A 22,762-nucleotide genomic window follows, 5' to 3' on the forward strand; every position below is an offset into this window, starting at 1 on the left:
GTAAATACATTCGTGAAGACTCAAAAAAAAGTCGAAACATCGTAATAATAACAATGACATGATTGTTTTTCTTTTATTAAGTCCAATCATCTGTGATCTATTTTTAATTATTGTTTGACAAGAATTATCGTCCCTGTGCTTACGCAATGTCGTTAATTTTCGAAGATATACGAGCAATAAACGAAATTTTTTCACTCACACAATGCAATTTGAAACTTCATAAAATTAATTGCCATTAGAATTGATTTTAATTATTCTTATATTTGAAACATTATTGAAGTAAATAAAAAAAAAAAATGTTGATGAGCTAACGTTGTTTTTAAAACAGCTATTTTAATTAAAATTTATCTACTTACCAAATTTATAAATTTTTCATTGCAGTAACTTAAAGATACACTTACTTATAAATACTTCATTCATTATTAAAGATTAAATAAAAAATAGAACTGTTAAAACTACAGGGGATTAAAGGTGAAAGTCACTTGCAAATTAGTTCGACATAAAACAGAAGAAATAATAGTAACGTTGTACAGTTATATATAGAGAATATTAATTATTTATTTAATTACAATTATATCAACTTGGTTAACTCAGTTGAGCTAACAATCAACTTGTCATCTATACTATAAAATATAGGACTTTTTTATGATTGTTGAGAGATGGATATTAGTTGAAATTAAAAAATTTAAGACAGTTATTTCTATGATGGTAATAATAATAATTATTATTTTTAAAAAATTAATTAATTTTTTTTATTTAATTATAAACTCTGTATCGTATTTATTTTTATAATTAAAATCACAGATGTCATCAGGTACTTGGGTTTTTTCGATGTGCCAGTGTCCTGAAAATGGAAACAAAGTGTTCAGTATTAATTAATTGAGTCACTCTCCAGACCCAATTCTTTAAATAGATGATTCAAAAAAACACATTATTGTTAATTGTTTAACTGGAAATAATTCGTACTAATGATACAATTTTAATAATTTTATATTTAGTTTATAATAAAATTTACTCATCAGTAGTTTAAAAAATTTCATTATTTGTAATTAAAATTGCATCATTAATTTATGAAATAGATTAATAAAAAAAAAAAAAGGAAATTCATAAACATTTTTAGTGTTGTACAGATTTAAAAAATCTAAAATTACGAATAAATAAAAAATAAATTTTTAATTCATTATTAAATGTATTTTTCGGCTATTAAGGCAAGTCTGTTACAGTCTAAAAATTTAACGGTATATAGTCACACATTAATGTCAAAAACACATGTTTATTGTTTTGTTTTCATTCAAATAATTATATTGTTTAGTTACTAAATGTGGGTGATGAAAGATATTATGTTTTTTTTTTTTTATATTATTATTATTAATATTATTATTATTATAATTATACTGTTACCATGTATATTCTATAAAGGTATATCTATTTTATTAACTTATAAATTATTAATATTTAAAATTAATGTTTTAAAAATAATAAAAAAAATCATTTACATAATACAACTAATTTTGAAAATTTTCTTTTATATCGAAACTACATTCGCGGTAATTTTTATAGAAATTGATTTGGTATATTCACTATATTATTAAGTGTTTATATCCCTTCTTTAAAATCAGTAAATAAATACGGACGTTGAAAATTAAAACAACCAATAAAAATATTTAAATTTTGTATCAATTCATTTAAATACAAATAAACTCAATATATTATTAATGATAATATAACACAGGTAAAAACTATCTAAATGTGAAAAAAATTTAAACAATATTACGGAATCATTACAGTTTAATTATAAGGATATTATAATTATTAATTTAATAATCATTAATAAGAATAAAATGACCATGCTAGCTCAATATTAATAATGTAACTCTAATATGAATATTTTCAAATTTCATGCATTCTGCTTTGATCTTTTTACTCTATAACGCAAGATCCCTGACGCAGTCGAATATTTCGACAATTCTAAACTCTAAAGGCCACGCGATTAATTTGTTTTCATATAATTTTTTAATTAATTAATTAATAATAAATGAATAATATAAATTTAACAAAGATTAATAGTTACGAGACTAAACCATTATTTTATGTTATCAATTAATTAATCACTTAATTTTCTTCTAAACTTGTTTGTATAAATGAATATATTTTTTTTAAATAAAAATTTAGTAAGAAAAGTTTTCATTGAAATTTTCTTAACCGATAATTCAAAAAATTGATGTATGATTAAAATAAAATTTCTAATTTGATAGTAATGATATTTAAATAAAATTTTTTTGGTTTATTTTTTTTTAGTATGAAAATAAAAATTTCAAAGTAAACTTTTCATAATTGTTAATAATTATTCCTCCACTTACGAACCGTATTCGGCACTAGTCCATAGCAATTTTTTTTTAATTTTCTGTATAAAAATAGATGTAGGACGTCAATTATATTATTATAATTATAACTATTTTAGTTTGTTTGTTTAATAGCATCTTAATTTTCATCTTGGATTAAAAAATTTTTAATAAATATTTCCCAAAGCACAACCGGTATATTAATTAATTATTTAAAACGACAAGTGAGCAATATTGATTATTAACACAGCCACAAACTTAAAAAGTACTGAAATAAAATCAGTCCCCGCACAATTGTTAGGGTAAAAGTACTAGTTTTGGACACCATACAATTCGTGGATATTTTTAAATTAATTTCGACATAAGAGAAAGGTAATTAAAGAATCGTGGAATACAATAAAAACATTAACGATGTTTTTTTTCTGTCTTTAAAGTGTCCAAAACTTTACTTAACGTATCAAAAGCCGATAGTTTTTTACTCTATACCCAAATAAGTGACTGAACAATTAAATGTGATGTATATGTGTATCAATTGTGAGGAGATTATGAGTTTAAAAAACAAAGAAAGGAGAAATAAAATAAATATTAAGTTGAGTAACGTTATTGTTTTCGGTAATGTTGAAGTGGCAATTGTAAGCAATCAGTTGTTGTAATTATTATTTTTTATAGATAGTTGAAGTGGGTTTTCCTCAGTTGCAGGCCCGATGTGGTCAAGTGAGTCTTAAAATTCGTCTCATTGTTGCGTGCGTCCAGCTTGTGTTTATGGGTTACCAGTCAGTCTGTGAAGATAAACACATAAAAAAAATTATATTTATCCATAAACTAAATTTCATTATTTTTCCTTAATTCGTCAATAAATATCCTCGTGGCATTATTAGTTTCACTTAAATATATATATGGATAAAAATATAATATCTGTTCTATATTTATACGCATATATATTATATATTAATAGTACGTTTTTCTCTCGCGAAGTTATTTGTACTTACGTGACACTCCATCTAGTTAATTCTGTTCCTCATCCATTTTCAAACGTTTTCGGCGATCATCACCAACGTTACGTTCTTCAGCCTCTAACACCTTCAAACGAGAACCACATATCTCTTGTCCGTGCAGTGTCTGAAATGATAAATCGTTTCACTCCATTATTAAATTACTTTCTTGACAGATATTTTACTTTAATTATTTAGAGCACTAATTTAATAGCATAGTTCGTAGTTGTTTGACACTTTAAGTAATTTATTTGAAAATGATTCAACTTCAAAAGATTTTTCGATCATAAAAAAAAATTGATTAAAAATTTTCCATTGGGAATACTTTTGATATTAGACAATTGCATAACTTAAAAAAAAAAAATTCATAAACTATGTTAATTAGGGTCAATATATTTATATCAAAAATTTTAATTTAAAATACCAGACAAATTCACGGTGAATGTTTGCGAACAAAATAACTTTCTACAGCTATGAATTTCAATTAATTATTTTAATCATGTCATAAATCTGTCTCATCAGTATCAACTTTTTTTTTTTTTTATAAATTTTGATTTGAATTTAAATTCCGTAAGTATTTTTTTTTTTCTATAAATTCATGCGATCTATATATAATATATATAAATGAATAGCTGTGCGTTAGTCTCGCTAAAACTTAAAAACAACTGGACCGATTTCAACAATTTTCTTTTTGTTTTGTTCGCTATAGTTCAGGGATGTTTTTTCGAAAGAATAAAATTTTTGAAAAACCCGAAAGTTCAACTAAGGAAATCAACAGATCTAAACTTGTTAATCATCTATCTTTTGTATATATGGACAAAAAAAAATTTCATCAATTCAGTGTTCATTTTTTTTTATCTTGATTATCAGGCGATAATAAGAAGCGAGTTTCATTTAATAACTTGACAAAATTCTAACCGCACTTCATGCAGCCAGTATTTATTCTTTATAGAAGTAGATTAGAGTTTAAAGATTGATAATCGCTGTTCGAAAGGTGTAATAAAATATATTGTAGGTGATACGAAATTCACCGGGTCAGCTAGTATTTAATAAAGAAATTTTTTAAAATACTTCCTAATTATTTAAATAAAATTAGTAAAAAATATAGTCTTAAAATAAATATAAAGCCTTTTCCATACTATAAAGTTTAGTGGTCACCGGAAACTATAGTGTGATATTTATAGAGTTTTTCGTTTTTGAAACATTACTCATGCGACCGAAACGAATTTAATATGTTTAATTTACCAAAAATCGGTCCAGCTGCGTTTATTCCAGACGAAAGAAACATAGCGTAGATATATATACATATATATAAATCTTTCAAATTTATTAGTCTCCTTTTAACTTGGTCGCAGTTGAGTAAAAATATTATATTATAATTTGTATTTCTCAGAGCCCAGTACAGCACATATCATAATCATAATCATGAAAATTCTAATAATAAAATAATCACTAAACGGGTCGTTTCCGACAAATCTAAAATATCGCACCTAGTTGAATTCATTATTCTCAAATTCAAGCTGTATATATTCATCTAATAAATCATAGTATAGTAGACTTAAAAGGACCACCAGAGTTATTTTAAGTTATATAGCCAACTAAGTCATTCATTGTATTTTTATTTTATAATTAATTTTCATCATACTTTCAAACCATTACTATATTATTAGTTAACTTAAATTAATATTATCAATTATCAGTCTAACTAACGATATGTTAAATTAATTATAGAGTACTTGTTAATCATACCTCAATAGCGCGATTTGCACTCTCAACACTTGCGTACTTTGCATAGCCACAATTTTTACCAGGCAACATATAAACATCAATAAGATTTCCAAATCTACAAAATGCATCTTTCATCGCATAAATTGGAGGCACTGGTGGTCCACAAACAATGAAACACCTTTTTTCAACATCTGCGTCTATACTTGCCATTGGCTGCACTGGTGGTAATTTCATAGTCATTGTATGCTCCAAACCTAAGTAATAATAATAATAATAATTATTATTAATTAGACCAACAATAAATCAAAAGTGGAGTACAATTGAATAAAAATGAATTTTTAATTAAAAATTATAATAGTAATAATAATAATAATAATAATAATAATTATTATTATTATTATTATTAAAAATAATAATTATTTCAAGTCAATAACTATAACGGAATAATTTTTTTCAATTAAAAAATTTCACTCCGAAACTATTTTTATACGGTAAATAATTATAGACTGAGTAAGAAAAAAATTTTTACTGCGAAATAATAAAATATGTAAATAATATATAAAGAAGCAGTACAGATAAAATCATGATGATAATGATAAAAAATAAATGAACCTACTTGGTGCCGTTAGTCCAGCTGCTTGAATTAACGATGTAGCTTGGGCAATTGTTTCCGCTAGATGAGCAAGGTCTGTTCTAGCTGGACCCAGTCCACTAATATTAGATCCACCAGGTTTTAAACTTTTCTGTGATGGTGCGCCAGTCATGTCCGGCTTAACGATCATCCTGTGACCTGGTGGATACTCAAACCCGTGAAACTTTTCGCGAGCATAAGCCGCAGCGTTTGGATGTGAGTAAACTACGGTCGCTTGTCCGCGTGGTACTCTATATCTCATATCTGTCTTAAGTTGACAATAATCTAAACCAGGCACTATGTCAAATAGCTTCCAAAGCTGGTCTTGATTTAACGCCGGGTGTGCGATCACTTGCAGCCGAGTGTAACCCTCTTGATTAGGATAATTGGTTGCAATTTCCAGACCGATACTACTTTTACCAAAGCTAGATGACCCGAAGTTATTGCTCATATTGTCGTACTGCATCGATAATCCATTGTTGTTGTACTTTGAATCAGAGTGATCCGGTTTAGGTTTTTTTGGCTCGGCAAATACTGCTTTGTATTTACGATCGCACTCTTCAAATGCTCGTGCCGCGCTTGATACTTTTTTAAACTTGACATAACCGAATCCCTTGGATTCATTTGTATTTCTATCCTTGACAACAGTCGCATACTCAATCGGTCCAAATTTAGAAAACTCCTGTTGTAATTCGTGATCGGTCATTGACTTTGGTAGAACGCAGAATAATCTCACCCATCTCTCTTCTTCATTTGTTTCTCGTACGGATCCTTGATCGCGGCTGTTATTTTTTTATAAATCATAAAATTGTTTTATATAACAAAAAAAATTTTTAAATCATGTTTGTAAAAATTACTATATCATTTAATAATTTAATGACTCTAAAAAAAAAAAAAAAATTTTTTTTTCCCGTTTAGATTGTAATAATTGTTAATTATTATTATGACTATACATACTTAGATGCAATCATAACTTTAATTGGACGGCCAATGGATCCTAGCATTTTTCCATTCATTTCTTCCAAGGCAAACGCCGCTTCAGATGTTTTTGAAAATTTAATATAAGTGACGCCTGTAATTGTTAATTTAATTAAATTGGATAAAATAATATGTGTATTGATTTTATAAAACAAAGATACAAGATAGAGATAAAATAATTGAATAAATGTTATGCAAGAGTTAAACTCTACTCAAGTATGAATAATAAATAATAAATATTATTGATTAGCGTGTGATGAATGAAAAATAATTACCTTTATTTTCACCCGTATTGCGGTCTTTAACAACCCAAATATCCTCAATTTTACCGAACTTGTCAAATGATTTTCTGAGATCTTCCTCTTCCAAACTTTTGTGGCAGATAACGAACAAACGTGAATTTGGTGGATCATCATTTTTTGAACGCGGGTCGGTCTGCGAATAATATGAGTCTCGTTCTCTGTGATCAGCCATTTTGCAAATGAGCGAAAGCTACCAAAGCTAAAACGTTACGTTAAGAGTGTCGCCAAGAACTACTACGTGTCTTGTATACCTATGTATACTTATGTACTTATAACGGGCGTGGATGTGTGTTTCATGCAACCTGTATATGTGCAGTGTGCATATGTATAGATCTGTATTGCAATAAATACATACACTCGTGAGACTGCGTGATACTGTGACTGTAACCGTAGCGGCGACGAAAAGATGAAAGCATGAAAGTATATGAAAGCAAACTGAAAACTTCACTGCAAAATAAGACAACGGCGACACGACTACTGTAGTGCTGTATCCCCACTATCGTAGTTTACTATACTTTGTTTACACCCTGTTATGTCCTAGCTCTAGTGGCAGCGTGTGAATTTATTTTATTGAGTCTAGATTACTGACGTGGTCGTAATTCGCCCGGGAATATTGAAATACTCAACTTTGAAATAGCAGGAATGAATAAATATTGATATATGACTGGGTTTTTAACATTCAAAATAACGGCGAAGAAAATTATTCGTTTAAATTGATTTAAATATATTGTTGGATAACCACTTTACACAAAATTAAATTATCGGACCATTACAGTATTTAATAAGATTAAAAAAAAATTGATTAAAAATTTTCCATTGGGAATACTTTTGATATTAGACAATTGTGTTATGTCCAAGGGCGTTTAAGTGGTAGCGTAAACGGTGGAGGTTTGGACTAACAGTTTAAAGAATACGCAACGGAGGTTTTAATTCCGTTGTTTTAATTATTTTTGTGGGACGTTTTCGATGTACGAATTTACCACGCCTTCGTTTGAGACTGTACACGGATTTTATTAAGAATAGATGTACTTATAGATAGATGTACTTAATAGATGTACTCTTTGCAGGATTTTTAGTTATTACCGGATCCGTGACTCCGGGGCTGCTGTTAGCGCCTTTTCCTGGATTGGGCCCTCTGATTGGTCCTTGCAGCGGATGGATTAGGATGGAATTGGGCTGCTTATTTTACGGGCTTCTTATTTTGTGAAATGAACTGATTTAAACTGATTTCACGTTTATTTAGATTTATTTTTATGAACGCCAAAACTTACACTTTCACAAATTTAATTTTAACGTAATTTAATTTAATGAATTTTAATAATTTGATTGAGCTAACGTCCTCCAGTCCCCCGTAGGGTAAAGTGCGCAAAACTAGCTTTTAAGAAATTTTGAATAAACTTGATGACCGAATTCTCGCCTAAGTGCAGGGCAAATTAGAACTTTGAGAATACGGTTCTCTATGATTTACTTACTGGCCGAATTCTCGCCTAAGTGCAGGGCAAATTAGAACTTTGAGAATACGACTCTCTAAGATACTTAAAATTATTACGTGGCCTGCCGGTTGAAACCGCGTCCAAACTTCCTTTAAGTGCGGAGCAAATTAAAGCAAAGGACTCTACAAGGCACGGGCCCGTCAATTAAACGCGGAAGTCGAATTAATTAACAAAGACAAGGCGTTGGCTGTTGATCGCCTTTTTAAATACTCGCGGTGCTGAGGTTGCAGAAGTCCCCGCTAGTTAACCAGCAGTCGCGTAGCTTCTATTTTATTGTGGCTTTCGCGCATGGAGAAGTCTTCCATCTGCGCGGGTGATTTAAATTTAAAAGAAAAATTTTACGGGTGGACATAACAATTGCATAACTTAAAAAAAAAAAAATTCATAAACTATGTTAATTAGGGTCAATATATTTATATCAAAAATTTTAATTTAAAATACCAGACAAATTCACGGTGAATGTTTGCAAACAAAATAACTTTCTACAGCTATGAATTTCAATTAATTATTTTAATCATGTCATAAATCTGTCTCATCAGTATCAACTATTTTTTTTTTTATAAATTTTGATTTGAATTTAAATTCCGTAAGTATTTTTTTTCTATAAATTCATGCCATCTGTATATATATATATATATATATATATATATATATATATATATATATATATATATATATATAAATGAATAGCTGTGCGTTAGTCTCGCTAAAACTAAAAAAAAACTGGACCGATTTCAACAATTTTCTTTTTGTTTTGTTCGCTATAGTTCAGGGATGTTTTCGAAAGAATAAAATTTTGAAATAAATTATGTCAAAGAAAATGAGAAAAAAATTGACAATTAGAAAATTTTAAAAATGAAATTTTTTAGAAATAATTTTTCGCAGCAAATTTATTTATTACAAAAAATTAACAAATTATTAAGTGGCTGCTAACTTTAATATCATAATTTTTTAATAATTTTTTCAATAAAAAAATATTCTAAAAATTTTTAGATTTTGGCTAACTTAATTTTCATCAATTAAAACACTATAAAAAATTTGGAAAACGATTGACCCTAACGGCCATCCCGGCAACTTCCCGCTAATTCCATACTTAAGCGCTTAAAATTGCACTTATTACTTTTTGCGCTTTTCGAGCTCATAAATATAATTTTCGTGTCATTTTGAGCTATCCAAGCTCATTCAAAAAATGATTACAGTTAAGACGTGAGTAAATAAAAAAAAAAAACAGGGTGAAAACAATAACTTCTAATTTTTTGAAAATCTTCGATTTTGTTAGTGGGAAGTTAAAAATGTCGCAGTGATTTTAAAAAAACACTTGTTTTCAAATCTTTTATTGACGATATCTTTTGAACTAATTAACCGATTTCTACGTTTTTGGCGGCAATCGACGCGGTTTTTTAAGCTCTATAAATTATGCTATGTCATCAAAAGTGATCCGAGAAGAAATGACGAAGTTATGTGAAAAAAACACTTTTTTCGGTTTTTTTCGGTTTTCTTTCGTTCACGCTATCTCTCGAACGAATCAACCGATTTTGATCGGGTTGACGCCGATCGGCGTGGTTTTTCAAGCTTAAGGGCGGATTAGTTTTTGAAGTTGATCGATAGAGCCGTTTAAAAGATATTCCAAAAAAACTACTTTCAAAAATGATTTTTTTCTTATTTTTTTTAAGATTTTTCAAGATTTCTTAAAATCTATCGGTCCGAATCGGTTCAAATTCTCAGGAAATCTAAGTTCAGCGTAGCCCTTTCGAATGGCACCAACCGCGATGAAATCGGTTCAACCGTTCAAAAGTTATAAGCGAGTCACATAGTCACACACACACACACACACACACACACACACACACACACACACACACACACACACACACACACACATACATACATACATACAGACATAGTGACAACATCGCGGGGGTAGTCAGGGAAGCTTCCTGTGACCTTCAAACGTCGAGATCTGATGAAAACTCGATTTTTGCCAAACGGGGTAAAAACAATAACTTCCCGATTTTTGAAAATCTGAGATTTTTAGCGGGAAGTTAAAAATTTAATAAAAAAAATTGCTGGTGTAAAAATTAAAAAAAATTATTAATGTAAATTTTTTAAGACACTTATTTTATTGTAATTGATTGTTAAAAACACTTTTAAAAATTGACACTTGTCAGCTAACTTCAGTACTTTCAGAAAATCCTAACTTCAGTATCATAAAAAAGGCTGATTTACAATCAACTAAAATCTACAATAAACGCAAGCGATCATGGCATAACCAACCCAAAAGCAGAAAGTGGTTTCATTTCGCCGCCATCAGCTCATCTTCATCCATCTTCCACATTGTAACATCAACAAAATCTTGTAACTTATATTAACACCATCAACTAAACAAGTTTCAGTACTAAATAATTTATTTAAATAATTACTAACACACTATTCATATTTTACTTTTATATTTTTGTAATACAAGTTTATCTTTGATTCGTGTTTATAATTATCCAAACGACTGTTAGTACATAGTATTTGTTTTATCATTACATTTGTATATTTATATTAGGTGTGGTAATATATAATTATTTAAGTTAAAATTATACTCGCAATAATTACAAGATGACTGAGGAAAAAATGGAATTTGTAAGTAGTTTATTTGTAATATTTAAAAGTTTTTGTTTTATTAATATATATATATTTTTTTTTTCTCCAAATTAAAAGAACATGTCCTTGAAGGATTGGGGTAATGAAAAATTGCAACGAGCACAAAAAACGGTCGACGAGAGCCCGTATGATTTGGAAGCGTGGAGTATTTTGATAAGGGAAGCACAAAATAGGCCTATCACCGAGGTTAGACCGGTATTCGAAAAACTCGTGACTATTTTTCCATCTGCTGGACGATACTGGAAAATTTATATTGAACAAGAGGTAATAAATAAATTCATTGTTTTTGTTATTTAATTACTCTGAAACTAAAAAAAAAAATTTGTTCTAATGAACTATTTTAATTTTTAAAGTAAATACCTAAGCATAAATTTTATTTTTTTAATTACAGATAAAAATGCGCAACTATGAGAAAGTAGAAAAGGTATGTTAAATCTTACAGTAATGTAAATCCATGTGATTTTTTGTTAGTATTTTTAAAAACTATTGTTTAATTAAAAAAAAAAAACTAGTCACTAAATATTCACGTATTAATTTTTATAAATGTAAAAAAAACAGATTAATTTGATAATTAATTTTTTAATCAAACAATAGTTGATAATTTTTAAAAATTTATGCCCGATATTTAGATAGATAAGTAATTAAAAAAAAAATAATAATTAAAAATAGCTGTTACTAACAGTACAGCCGTGTTTATATTATTTAAAGCACTTTACATTCTGTGTGAGGTGAATAAAAAAAATTTGACTTGATTACAAGCCACTTATTTCATTGATTAATTAATGTTTTCTTCATACATTTGGGAGGTTCATTTCTTGGAGCAATTTATTAAGATAATTTTTTTTAATTTACAAGTATTAATAATATTTTATAAATATGTTAATATCAAGTTATGTAATTACGACTCCAAGAAGACAACTTTCTGAATGTGAGAGCCTTAAATTCCTTCCTGCAATAATGCGATTCGATAAGTAAAAATATTTCGAGTTGAATCATCGAGTTTGATTTTGTTTACCGATTATTTTGATTGGCCAATTCTACGATAGCTGTCGTTTCTCAAATAGTATTGATAGGTTCTGTTGATCAATTCGTTTTGCTTCATCTATAAAAATTCGCCGTTTTTTTTTTTATTTATTAATTTTTTTTTTTAAATGTGTAGGGATCATTTATTTATCGATCCTACTTAGGCACATAATTACCACACTACCCATTTGCAACAAATAAATGAAATATTTATTTAAAAGGGGATTATTATTTGTTATTTTTCAATAAATTATATCATAAATGAAAATATACTTGCAATGTTTGTTGAAATAAATTATTTTTAATGCTTTTGTCGCATAATTATTTAACCCAATTACTTGAATTTAAAATATTAATGATAATTTTAATAAATTATTGATAATTATTGTAACATGGAAACAAAATTAGAAATAAATAATCAAACCATCATATTTTTTCTTTATTTCTTTAAAATAATGTGGAAACTGATAATATTGTTGTTGTTTGTTATTGAACTTTGATGGATATTTTAAAGTTGTTTCTATTTGATCTAAGTGCTGTGAGTAAGTAAGGTATTCCCTCAAATTATCTAATGATTAAAAGAAGTTAAATATAGATATTTATAAATTTATTTACTTATTTATTTTTATTAATTAGAATAAATATAAATAATTCAAAAAATTTTGTTTATTTACTTTCCTGACAGTTGTTCCAAAGATGCCTAATGAAAATCTTGAATATAGAATTATGGAAGTTATATCTTTCTTACGTTAAAGAAACTAAAGCGAGTCTTGCTACGTATAAGTAAGTTTTTTTTTAATCATTATTTCGCAGTTGAAATTTTTTATTTTTAAATGCGTGTACAGTTCTCTTTTAATTCATTCATTTCTTTGAAAAAAAAAAAAAATTATTCCTAAAAAATTTTACTGAATGTCTTCTATTGTACTTGAAGAGTTTGTCTTTTTTTATCAAAACGAAATTTATACTTACACATAAACAATAGTCTCTTCAGTAAGAATTACAATAAATTTTAATCCGAAATTTTATTACTATTTTTAATCACCTAAAAATTAATCAAATATTTTATTATTATTTTATATTTTTTAATAAAATAAATTCTTTATTTCATGTAATTAATTCAAGAGAAATGGATCATTTTTAAAAATAAAATATTTTAACCATCGCAATCGGATATAGAAACTAATTAAAATATATTTTTTTGCAGAGAAAAAATGGCACAGGCGTACGACTTTGCATTGGATAAAATCGGTATGGATATTCATTCATACAGTATTTGGAATGACTATGTCACATTTCTTAAAAGTGTTGAAGCAGTTGGTTCCTATGCAGAAAATCAAAAAATCAGCGCTGTTCGTAAGGTAGCTATATTTAATTTACATCTATAAAATGATCTAAAAGTAGAACCGAGCACTTGTAATAAAATAAATTATTTTCAAGGTGTACCAACGAGGAGTTGTTAATCCAATGATAAACATGGAGCAATTATGGAAAGACTACATGGCGTTTGAACAAAATATAAACCCGATTATTGCTGAGAAAATGGCTATGGAGAGATCAAGGGATTATATGAACGCCAGGCGCGTTGCTAAGGAACTTGAAGCGAATACTCGTGGATTAAATCGCAGCGCACCAAGTGTCCCACCTACTGGACATCCTGAAGAACTTAAGCAGGTATTTATATTGGTAATCAGAAAAAATAGACTCGGAAAACATTTTAAAAATATAAAAAATTCATATTATTTCATTAAAATTATTATAAAATAATAATAATTGTATCACGCCCACAATTTTCCTGAAAAACAAGCACCCCCAGAATGATCGCTCCATTTTTTGTTACAAAAAAAAAAGATATTATTATTATTATTTATTATTTTAAGCCAGCTTTCCCGATCCGATTTAATGGTAGACTATTCAATTTTTTCATTTATCAATTATTACACCATAATAAAATAATAAATGCTCTTTAATAAATAGAATCACCGATCTTAAAATAATGTTGAATAATAATAATTATTATTATTATAATTTTTAACTTCCCGCTAAGAAAATTGAAAATTTTCAAAAATCGGGAAGTTATTGGTTTTACCCCGTTTTTCGAAAATCGAGTTTTCATCAGATCTCGACGTTTTGAGGTCCTAGGGAGCTTCCCTGACTATTCTCGCGAGGGTGTCACTGTGTCTGTGTGTGTGTGTGTGTAAGTATGTAAACCTCTTATAACTTTTGAACGGTTGAACCGATTTCATCACGGTTGGTGCCATTCGAAAGGGATTCGCCAAACTTAGATTTCCTGAAAATTTGATCCGATTCGGACCGATAGATTTTGAGAAATTTGGAGAAATCTAAAAAAAAATAGGAAAAAAAATTTTTTTAGAAGTGGTTTTTTTGGAATAACTTTTAAACAGCTCTACCGATCGATTCCAAAAACTAATCAGCTCTCAACCTTGAAAACCCACATCGATCGCCTCCAATCTGGTCAAAATCGGTTGATTCGTTCGAGAGATATCGTGAACGAAAGAAAACCGAAAAAAGTGTTTTTTCGGAGTTACTCCGAAATTTCTAGTTTGACCAATCGAAATTTAGAAATTCTTTATGAAGCTTAAAAAACTGCGTAGAATGCCGCCAACCGCGTAAAAATCGGTTCATTCATTCAAAATTTATTGTGGTTTGAAAATTCAAAAAATAGTGTTCTATGAAACTTCTATTAGACTTTTGAGCTCAAGAGCTCAAAAGCATAGAAAAGGTACCGTTTTGAGCTCAGAGAGCTCAAAACAACAAACAGATTGTATTTTTGAGCTCGAAGAGCTCAAAAAAAACGGCCATATATTAACGGAATCAGCGGGAAGTTGCAGGGATGGCCTCTAGGGTCAACCGTTTTCCTAATTTTTATTTTATAATAATATTAATGAAATAATATGAATTTCTCATATCTTCAAAATTTTGTCCGGATCTATTTTTTCGGGATTCATTTATATTATAGACAAATTATTTTAAATAAAAATTTGAGCATTTTTGAAAAAGATATTTACTAATATATTATTATTATTATTATTTCCACAGGTTGAATTATGGAAAAAATACATCGCATGGGAACGCAGCAATCCTTTGAGGACCGAGGACACATCACTTGTAGCTAGACGAGTAATGTTTGCTATCGAGCAGTGTTTACTGTGTCTGGGTCACCATCCAGCAGTCTGGCATCAAGCGGCCCATTTTCTCGAGTTGAGTTCGAAAATCCTGACGGAAAAAGGCGACGTCAATGCTGCTAAAAACTTGAGCGATGAAGCTGCCACAATGTTTGAACGCGCTACCAATACTTTGCTAGCTAAAAATATGCTGCTGTACTTTGCTCACGCGGACTTTGAAGAAGGACGGGTTAAATATGAAAAAGTACACCAGATTTACCAAAAGTACCTTGATATCCCAGATATTGATCCGACACTAGTAAGTTTATTCATTTTTTTTTTTTTATAATTTATTAACCTTTACACACTTGAGATATAAATTTTTACTTAATTTAATTAATTTGTACTTAGGCTTATGTACAGTACATGAAATTCGCTAGAAGAGCTGAAGGAATTAAATCTGCTAGAACAGTATTCAAACGCGCACGTGAAGATCCACGGTCGCGTCATCATGTTTATGTCGCGGCAGCGCTGATGGAATACTATTGCACTAAGGATAAGAATATTGCATTTAGAATTTTTGAATTAGGCTTAAAGAAGTTTGCTGATAATCCCGACTATATTTTGTGCTACATCGATTATTTGTCGCACTTAAATGGTAAGTAATCCTTTTAAAACTATCAAAGTCACACTGAAAAAAGTAAACTGTAAAATTCACTCGGATTCCGGTTAATTTTTATAGTTTCAAACAGTACAGCGGATATCGGGGTGGCACAATTGTAAATATTACAAAATTTAATGTAGAAAGTGTAAAAGCCACAATTTATAATTTAATATCGAAAATGTGATTAGTAGCTGTCACTGTAGTAAATAACGACTTTCTCATCTTAAAAAATAACAGTTTTAAACAGTAAAAATTGTTTCAATATATCGACGGTCTAATTAGCAATTGTTCTAACTCCTTATTTTTTAAAGGCTGGTTTTTTAACATTTTGCTACAGCAATAGTCCAATTATAAATTATTTGAATGATATAAACCAAAATATTATACCTCTATTAGATATTAATGATATTAAATGGTTTTTTTAAGTGATATTAAATTTTGAATCAATCGTTTTTTCGTACAAATAGAAGATTCTCTAAAATGGAGTTAGACAATTTGCTAATTAAAACTTTGATGTAGTCTATACTATGAAGAAAAGGAGAAGGTCTCACACTCGAAAAATTGAACATTTGAAATAGTAAAAATTCTACTCTTAAAATATATATTTTCCAGTCCAAACAAGTCAATAATTATAGTTTGATTTTCAGCGTTGCGTTTACAATTTACCATTTGTAAATATTGATGTTGCTTATAAAGAAAATTTAGTAACTGTAGTTTATATTTTTTACATATCATGCGATGATTTTTTAGGTACGAAATGATAAATATCAAAGTCAACATTTTTAATTATTATACTTTAACATTTTCGACTTTCATATAGCGAATATTACTGTTTGAAATAGTATTTTCTTCCATGTAAATAATAAATTGTAGCATTTAAATGATAAATATTATAAAGTGATTGTTAAAATCACGATTTTACTATTAGAAATGGTAATTTTTTCCAGTTGATCATTACTTATTATAAATCGGCTATTATTTATTACAGTTTACTTTTTCCCGTGCAGGTTTTAATTTTAATTGAGTAGTATAATAATTTTTTTATTTACAGAGGATAATAATACTCGTGTATTATTTGAAAGGGTTTTATCATCTGGTAGTTTAGAACCTGAAAAATCAGTGTAAGTAATTATTTACATTTTGATAATATTAAACCATTATTAATGATTAAATTGAACATTTTTCTAACTGACTTAAAAATTTAACAGTGATATTTGGAATCGTTTTTTGGAATTCGAATCAAATATTGGTGACTTGGCGAGTATCGTTAAGGTTGAAAAACGTCGAAGCGCAGTGTTAGAAAAGGTATTGATAAATTTATTATTTAATTCACTAAGTAAAAAGACCCAGTTATTGACACTAGCCTAGTTGTTTAACACTTGCAATTTTATTCTAATTAAAAAAATAAAATGTTCTCAAAAAAACAATTATCTTGAAATTTATAATTCAAAAATTATATTTATTAATTTATTAGAGGTGACTTATTTATTTCAATTAAAATAAAATTGCATGTTTCAATAACTGCAGTTGGGTCTTTTACTTTATTACAGATATTTAATTTTAAATTAATTGATTGTCTAATTAATAAAATAATTTTTTTCAGTTAAAAGAATTTGAAGGCAAAGAAACAGCTCAATTAGTTGACAGATATAAATTTTTGGACCTTTATCCATGCTCGACGATGGAACTAAAATCTATCGGATACCACGTCGGAAATTTGGGTAGAAATAATATCGGAGGCTCGTTACAGAGGTCACAAGACAACGAAGAAGTTATAGCTGCGTTACCTCGCCCAGATATATCACAAATGATACCCTTTAAACCAAAAGTTCATGCAGTACCCGGTGAACACCCAGTTCCAGGTTTGTTTAAGCTTAAGCAATCTTAAAAAATATTTTTTTTACAATCATCTAACTTTTTATTTTTATTTTTATCAGGTGGCGCATTTCCATTACCACCAGCTGCCGCTCAACTGTGCACGTTACTTCCGCCACCGGGTTGCTTTCGCGGGCCTTTTGTCGCAGTCGACCTTCTTATGGACGTCTTTAGTCGTATACAACTACCTGAACAAGGTAATTATTTTATTCTCCATTACATAAATAAATATAACGTCTCAATAACCGAGGGTTCTTTCATGAACTATGTAAAAAACTTTTTCTCCTCCCTCGACCCTATTGTAAGATATAAAATCTTGATTACTCCTCCCTGGTTTTTTGTTACGAGTTTCCGTAAATTAAAAATGTTTGGATACTTATTTATTTAATCAATTATTATTCTAGCTCCACTGCCAGTTGCAGACAATGGATGTGATACAAAATTATTTGATCTCGCAAAATCCGTACACTGGATCGTAGACGAAAGCAATGACGGTCTCGGAATTTCGACTAAAAGACGACGAACACGCATAGGTGCTGATGACAGTGAAGATGAAGACTTACCACCGCCGCCTGCTAATGACATTTATCGTCAGAGGCAACAAAAACGTGTTAAATAATACGACGAATCATTATTATTAAAGTTGATTATAACATAAATAATATTGATTAATTAATTTTTGTATTCGGCGTATATAAAACTTAATTTGTAATTTTAACAATAGATCTTAAGATCAAGTTAACGATTAACTAGTCGTTACATTAAAAAATTAATTTTTTTTTTAAAAGTTAATTTTATTCGCTATTCATTCTAACTATAATCTATAAAGGCTGTTTAAATTCATGTGAATTGATGTTTTAAATATTCGTAAAGTCTTTAATTAAATACTGCCTTAATTATAAATATCTTTATTTTTGTCAAATATTGGTTCCTTAATTAAATTTATAATTGCAATTGAATAATATTTAAAAATAATTTAATTTAAGTTAGTATATTGATTCTACGATTGGTGTATTTATATAATATATAATAATGTTAGAGGATAAAAATTGTCAAACTTGTACAATTTATTTTGTAATTGTGAAATATTTGACAATTGTTGTATATAAATGGTATTTTTTTTTAATGATTATAAATATAATTTTTCCGTAGAGAAAAAAAAAAAGTTAATAAATTTTTTCTAAAATTGAGAAAAGTTGTAAGCAAAAATAAAAGACATAATACAAAAATTATCGTTGTTATTTATTTATTATATACTCTTAGCAGGAATAACTTTAGCCTTGTCGGGGTGATTCCGACCCACCCTTTTTACTCACGTCTAAATATTTTTTATTACACGCTTTATATTAGCTTCACTTGTATGTCAGTTTGTCAGTTTGTCAGTAACTCTCCGTGGGTAATCTGCGCGCCTGCAGCCTTCCTTGGTTCTGGTAGCCGTTTCTCAGGCTCGCTCTCCGAAATCGAACTCTGATTCCCCGTATTTATAATATTTATAAATAATTATTTTTATTAGCTTCACTTGTATGTCAGTATGTCAGTATGTCAGTATGTAACTCTCCGTGGGTAATTTGCGCGCCTGAATATTTTTGATAATCAACAAATAATAGTTTAAAAAAACTAAAAAATCACGCTTTTATAAATAAACCAAACTAAAAAGTAAAAAATAAATAATAGTTTAAAAAAACTAAAAACACGCTTTTTATAGAAAACCAAACTAAAAAATAGAAAATAAATTTAAATTAAGAATAGTGTTAAAAATTTCAATAAATATAAATTAATAATAGTGTAAATAAAAAAAATGTATTTTATTTTAAAAAAAGCGTGGGGTGCTTTTAAGATATTATCAAAATGATAATCACTCTACTCATATCTGTCAATAAAATATTTATAACTATTGACACCATGCACCTCACGCTTTTTTTAAAATAAAATACATTTTTTTTATTTACACTATTATTAATTTATATTTATTGAAATTTTTAACACTATTCTTAATTTAAATTTATTTTCTATTTTTTAGTTTGGTTTTCTATAAAAAGCGTGTTTTTAGTTTTTTTAAACTATTATTTATTTTTACAGTCAACGCTCTCTGTATTTGACTCGCCCGTACAGGACCATTCTCTGTATTTGACTCGTCCTTGTCGATAAGAGCTGTGTAAAATCGTCAAATACAGAGAAAGAATGTAGTCAAACCCAAAGAGCGGTCAAATACAGAGAGGTCCAATACAGAGAGCGTTGACTGTAGGCGTACATTGTTACCCTGGTATGTTAAAGTTACCCCAATCGACTACACTAGCACGATATACCCTCACCCATTGCGCAGTGTGCCGATTTCTTTGTTCGAAAGATAAATATTAACATTTGTATATCAATTAGTTGAGTAGCTGATTAGTTTCATAGTTTTTATACAAGTAAAATTTAATTTTATATTAAATTAATATTGAACTAAAATTAAAAAAACTTTTCGTCATTTTTATTAATTATTTTATATCTAAAAAATTTCTGATTTCATAAAAAAATATCAAATAATTGGATAAGAACCCACAACGGAGTTCTATATGGAATTTGAACACGTAAGCAAGCAATTGAGCAAGCTCAATAATTTCTCAGCGACAACTGCAAGTTTGTCGGCAATTATAACTACTGGATAAGGGTGCAATTAAACTTTGAACACCATTTACAGTTTAGTTCTTCAAGCGAAGCGATCTATTGACTGCTATTATAGCTTCCTTTATCTTATATCTTTGTCACTATAAATGTCTATAAATCACGTTACAGATATAATAACGCAGTAAATATTAATAATAAAAAAAAAAAGAAATTAAATTTATTACATGGGTGATTCTCTGTAAGGATGTCCTTATTCTGAACAAAAAATTGTCCGACTAAATTATTTTTGATTTTATTAGAAAAAAAAAATTAACAACGGCTACAAAACTATCAGCTTAATCATAATAAATAAACAGCCGATTTAATTTTTGTTTTTTCGATATTTGTGTATCTTTTGCCATATAACATGATAGGGGACTGTTTTTTTTTTTTTATCAAATTGAGAAAAATCAAGCAAACTATTTCAATGCATTCAACTTTTCAAGTTCTCAATGAATTTTTACATTAATTATAATAATATTAAGACTTATGGATCAAATTTTATAAATAAATTATAAATAAAAATAGTTGCCAGGGGACTGAGTTTTGAAGTGGCCCAGACACATATTTCCAGCACAAACAGTGCTTTGACACTAAATAAAATGACGATAAAGCGCTAACAGCCCTATGGTTATATATTAATTCAAGGCTAGTTAGGTCCTTATAAACCTTACAAAAGGTAAAATACACTGGATTTTTTTTTTTGCTTTGAACTTCTGGCAGGGGACTGTTCTTAAAATGCCTGGGACAAACTTTAGTTTAATGAATTTAATGAAACAAATTAATTTTTGGTACTTTTTATTGAAGAAGATTGTTAGCTAACTAATTAAGTTTATAAACATTATGAACCAAATTATATATTATGGACGAATAACTTAAAATTTAATCTTAAAGTTTTAATTTAAGGAATGGGACAGCCCAGGGGATTGTTATTTCGGTGGTTTATGAATTTATAGCAAAAAAAACCAAAATTTATTTCATTTTAGTTTTCAATGCTCCAAATAGAAATTTTTTTTTACTTTCGTAATAATTTTTTTTTACACTGATAGAAGGATTTATTTGTACCAAAAAATATTTGTTAATAGTAAACAAATCATTTATTAGAGACCACTTTTTAGTATTAAACAAATATTTCTTAGTATTTAAAATGATTTGTTTGTATTTAATAAATCTAATATTCATTTATTAAATATTAATAAATCTTTTTAAATACTAAGAAATATTTATTAAGGACTAAAAAGTGGTCTCATTCCTTTCTCAATCCTTTCCTACCAATATCCTGTTACGTGAATGTGGAACGCTTCACGTAATAATTACCGTAACTCCTATTCTTTCCCGCTTCACAGCATTATTTATATTTGTAAACATTTAGTATAGACCGGATAGCTCAAATGGTAGAGAAGCCGACATGTCTTCGGAAGGTTCTGGGTTCGAATCCCAGTCCGAGCTATCTAATAATTTTTTCTCGCGTATTCTATATAAACTCACATTAAGATGATTCTCTCCACATTCCTTTCTCAATCCTTTCCTACCAATATCCTGTTACGTGAATGTGGAACGCTTCACGTAATAATTACCGTAACTCCTATTCTTTCCCGCATCACAGCATTATTTATGTTTGTTATATAATAATTGATTTGTTAAATATTAACAAATATTTTTAACTATAAACAAATCCTTCTATCAGTGTAGTAACAAAATAACAATTTTTCTAATAAAAAAAATACCTGGGACAGCAAAAAACATCCTTACAGAGAATCACCCATATACTTAAAATAAATAGTTTTTCATTTTACTATTGAAGTACTAAAAAAATTGCATTTGCTAAATTTCTTTGATAAAAAATTTTTATTTACTTATACTTGATATATTGATAGTTTTGTAAAATAAGTAGCTTTTTTTCTTATTTTAGTCTATCGTATGTTTTAAATAATAGATAAAAAGAAAAACCTAGCAATAATTCAAGCGACGTTTTAATATCCGGTTTCGCAGTATTCATTAAAAAGTTTTAGAACGTGTCGATGAGCTTCGCAAAAATTAGTTATTGTTTTAAAAAATGTTTACATAAACCTGCTACATAAACTTCTATGTAAACTATGCTTCAAGATACTTTATTATTAATTTTGTCTTACGAAATTTCTATGGATAGACTGTGCACCCTTCTTTCAGGCGATGAGACTTATAACTTAGCTATGGTCTAACAATATTAAAAATTTGTTTCCGCTTACCGTGAAAACTAACGAGAAATTAATCCCAAGTTCACGAGGGTTTTCGGGTTGAACTTTTGGCTGTAAACGAAGAAGAAATATATCTT

General features: G+C 28.3%; 2 protein-coding genes across 4 annotated transcripts; one reads left to right on the top strand and one right to left on the bottom strand.

Annotated features, from left to right (window-relative positions):
- Positions 1-538: 538 nt before the first annotated feature.
- LOC123260648 (RNA-binding protein 45) lies at positions 539-7,480 on the bottom strand. 2 transcript variants are annotated; one of them, XM_044721878.1, is made up of 7 exons: positions 7,329-7,480; positions 6,947-7,172; positions 6,651-6,765; positions 5,679-6,475; positions 5,084-5,316; positions 3,332-3,461; positions 2,283-3,121 (listed from the first exon to the last, which is right to left on the bottom strand). In XM_044721878.1, exons 2-6 carry the CDS (start codon positions 7,143-7,145, stop codon positions 3,348-3,350), a joined length of 1,458 nt encoding a protein of 485 aa, XP_044577813.1. In that variant the 5' UTR covers positions 7,146-7,172; positions 7,329-7,480; the 3' UTR covers positions 2,283-3,121; positions 3,332-3,347. The 2 variants fall into 2 exon arrangements, with proteins under 2 accessions (XP_044577812.1, XP_044577813.1); XM_044721877.1 differs by lacking the exon at positions 2,283-3,121 and adding an exon at positions 539-844 and having other exon boundaries at positions 6,947-7,464.
- A 3,242-nt stretch (positions 7,481-10,722) lies between these two features.
- LOC123260645 (protein suppressor of forked) lies at positions 10,723-18,662 on the top strand. 2 transcript variants are annotated; one of them, XM_044721868.1, is made up of 13 exons: positions 10,723-11,094; positions 11,188-11,379; positions 11,507-11,539; positions 12,824-12,921; positions 13,343-13,496; positions 13,576-13,809; positions 15,196-15,579; positions 15,672-15,918; positions 16,976-17,045; positions 17,133-17,229; positions 17,528-17,786; positions 17,862-17,996; positions 18,204-18,662. In XM_044721868.1, the coding sequence occupies exons 1-13, from the start codon at positions 11,071-11,073 to the stop codon at positions 18,416-18,418; spliced, it is 2,142 nt and encodes a 713-aa protein (XP_044577803.1). In that variant the 5' UTR covers positions 10,723-11,070; the 3' UTR covers positions 18,419-18,662. The 2 variants fall into 2 exon arrangements, with proteins under 2 accessions (XP_044577803.1, XP_044577802.1); XM_044721867.1 differs by having other exon boundaries at positions 10,724-11,094; positions 11,173-11,379; positions 18,204-18,658.
- The last annotated feature ends 4,100 nt before the right edge of the window (positions 18,663-22,762 follow it).

This window comes from Cotesia glomerata, linkage group LG3 (assembly GCF_020080835.1).
Source record: "Cotesia glomerata isolate CgM1 linkage group LG3, MPM_Cglom_v2.3, whole genome shotgun sequence".
Lineage (NCBI taxonomy): Eukaryota > Metazoa > Arthropoda > Insecta > Hymenoptera > Braconidae > Cotesia > Cotesia glomerata.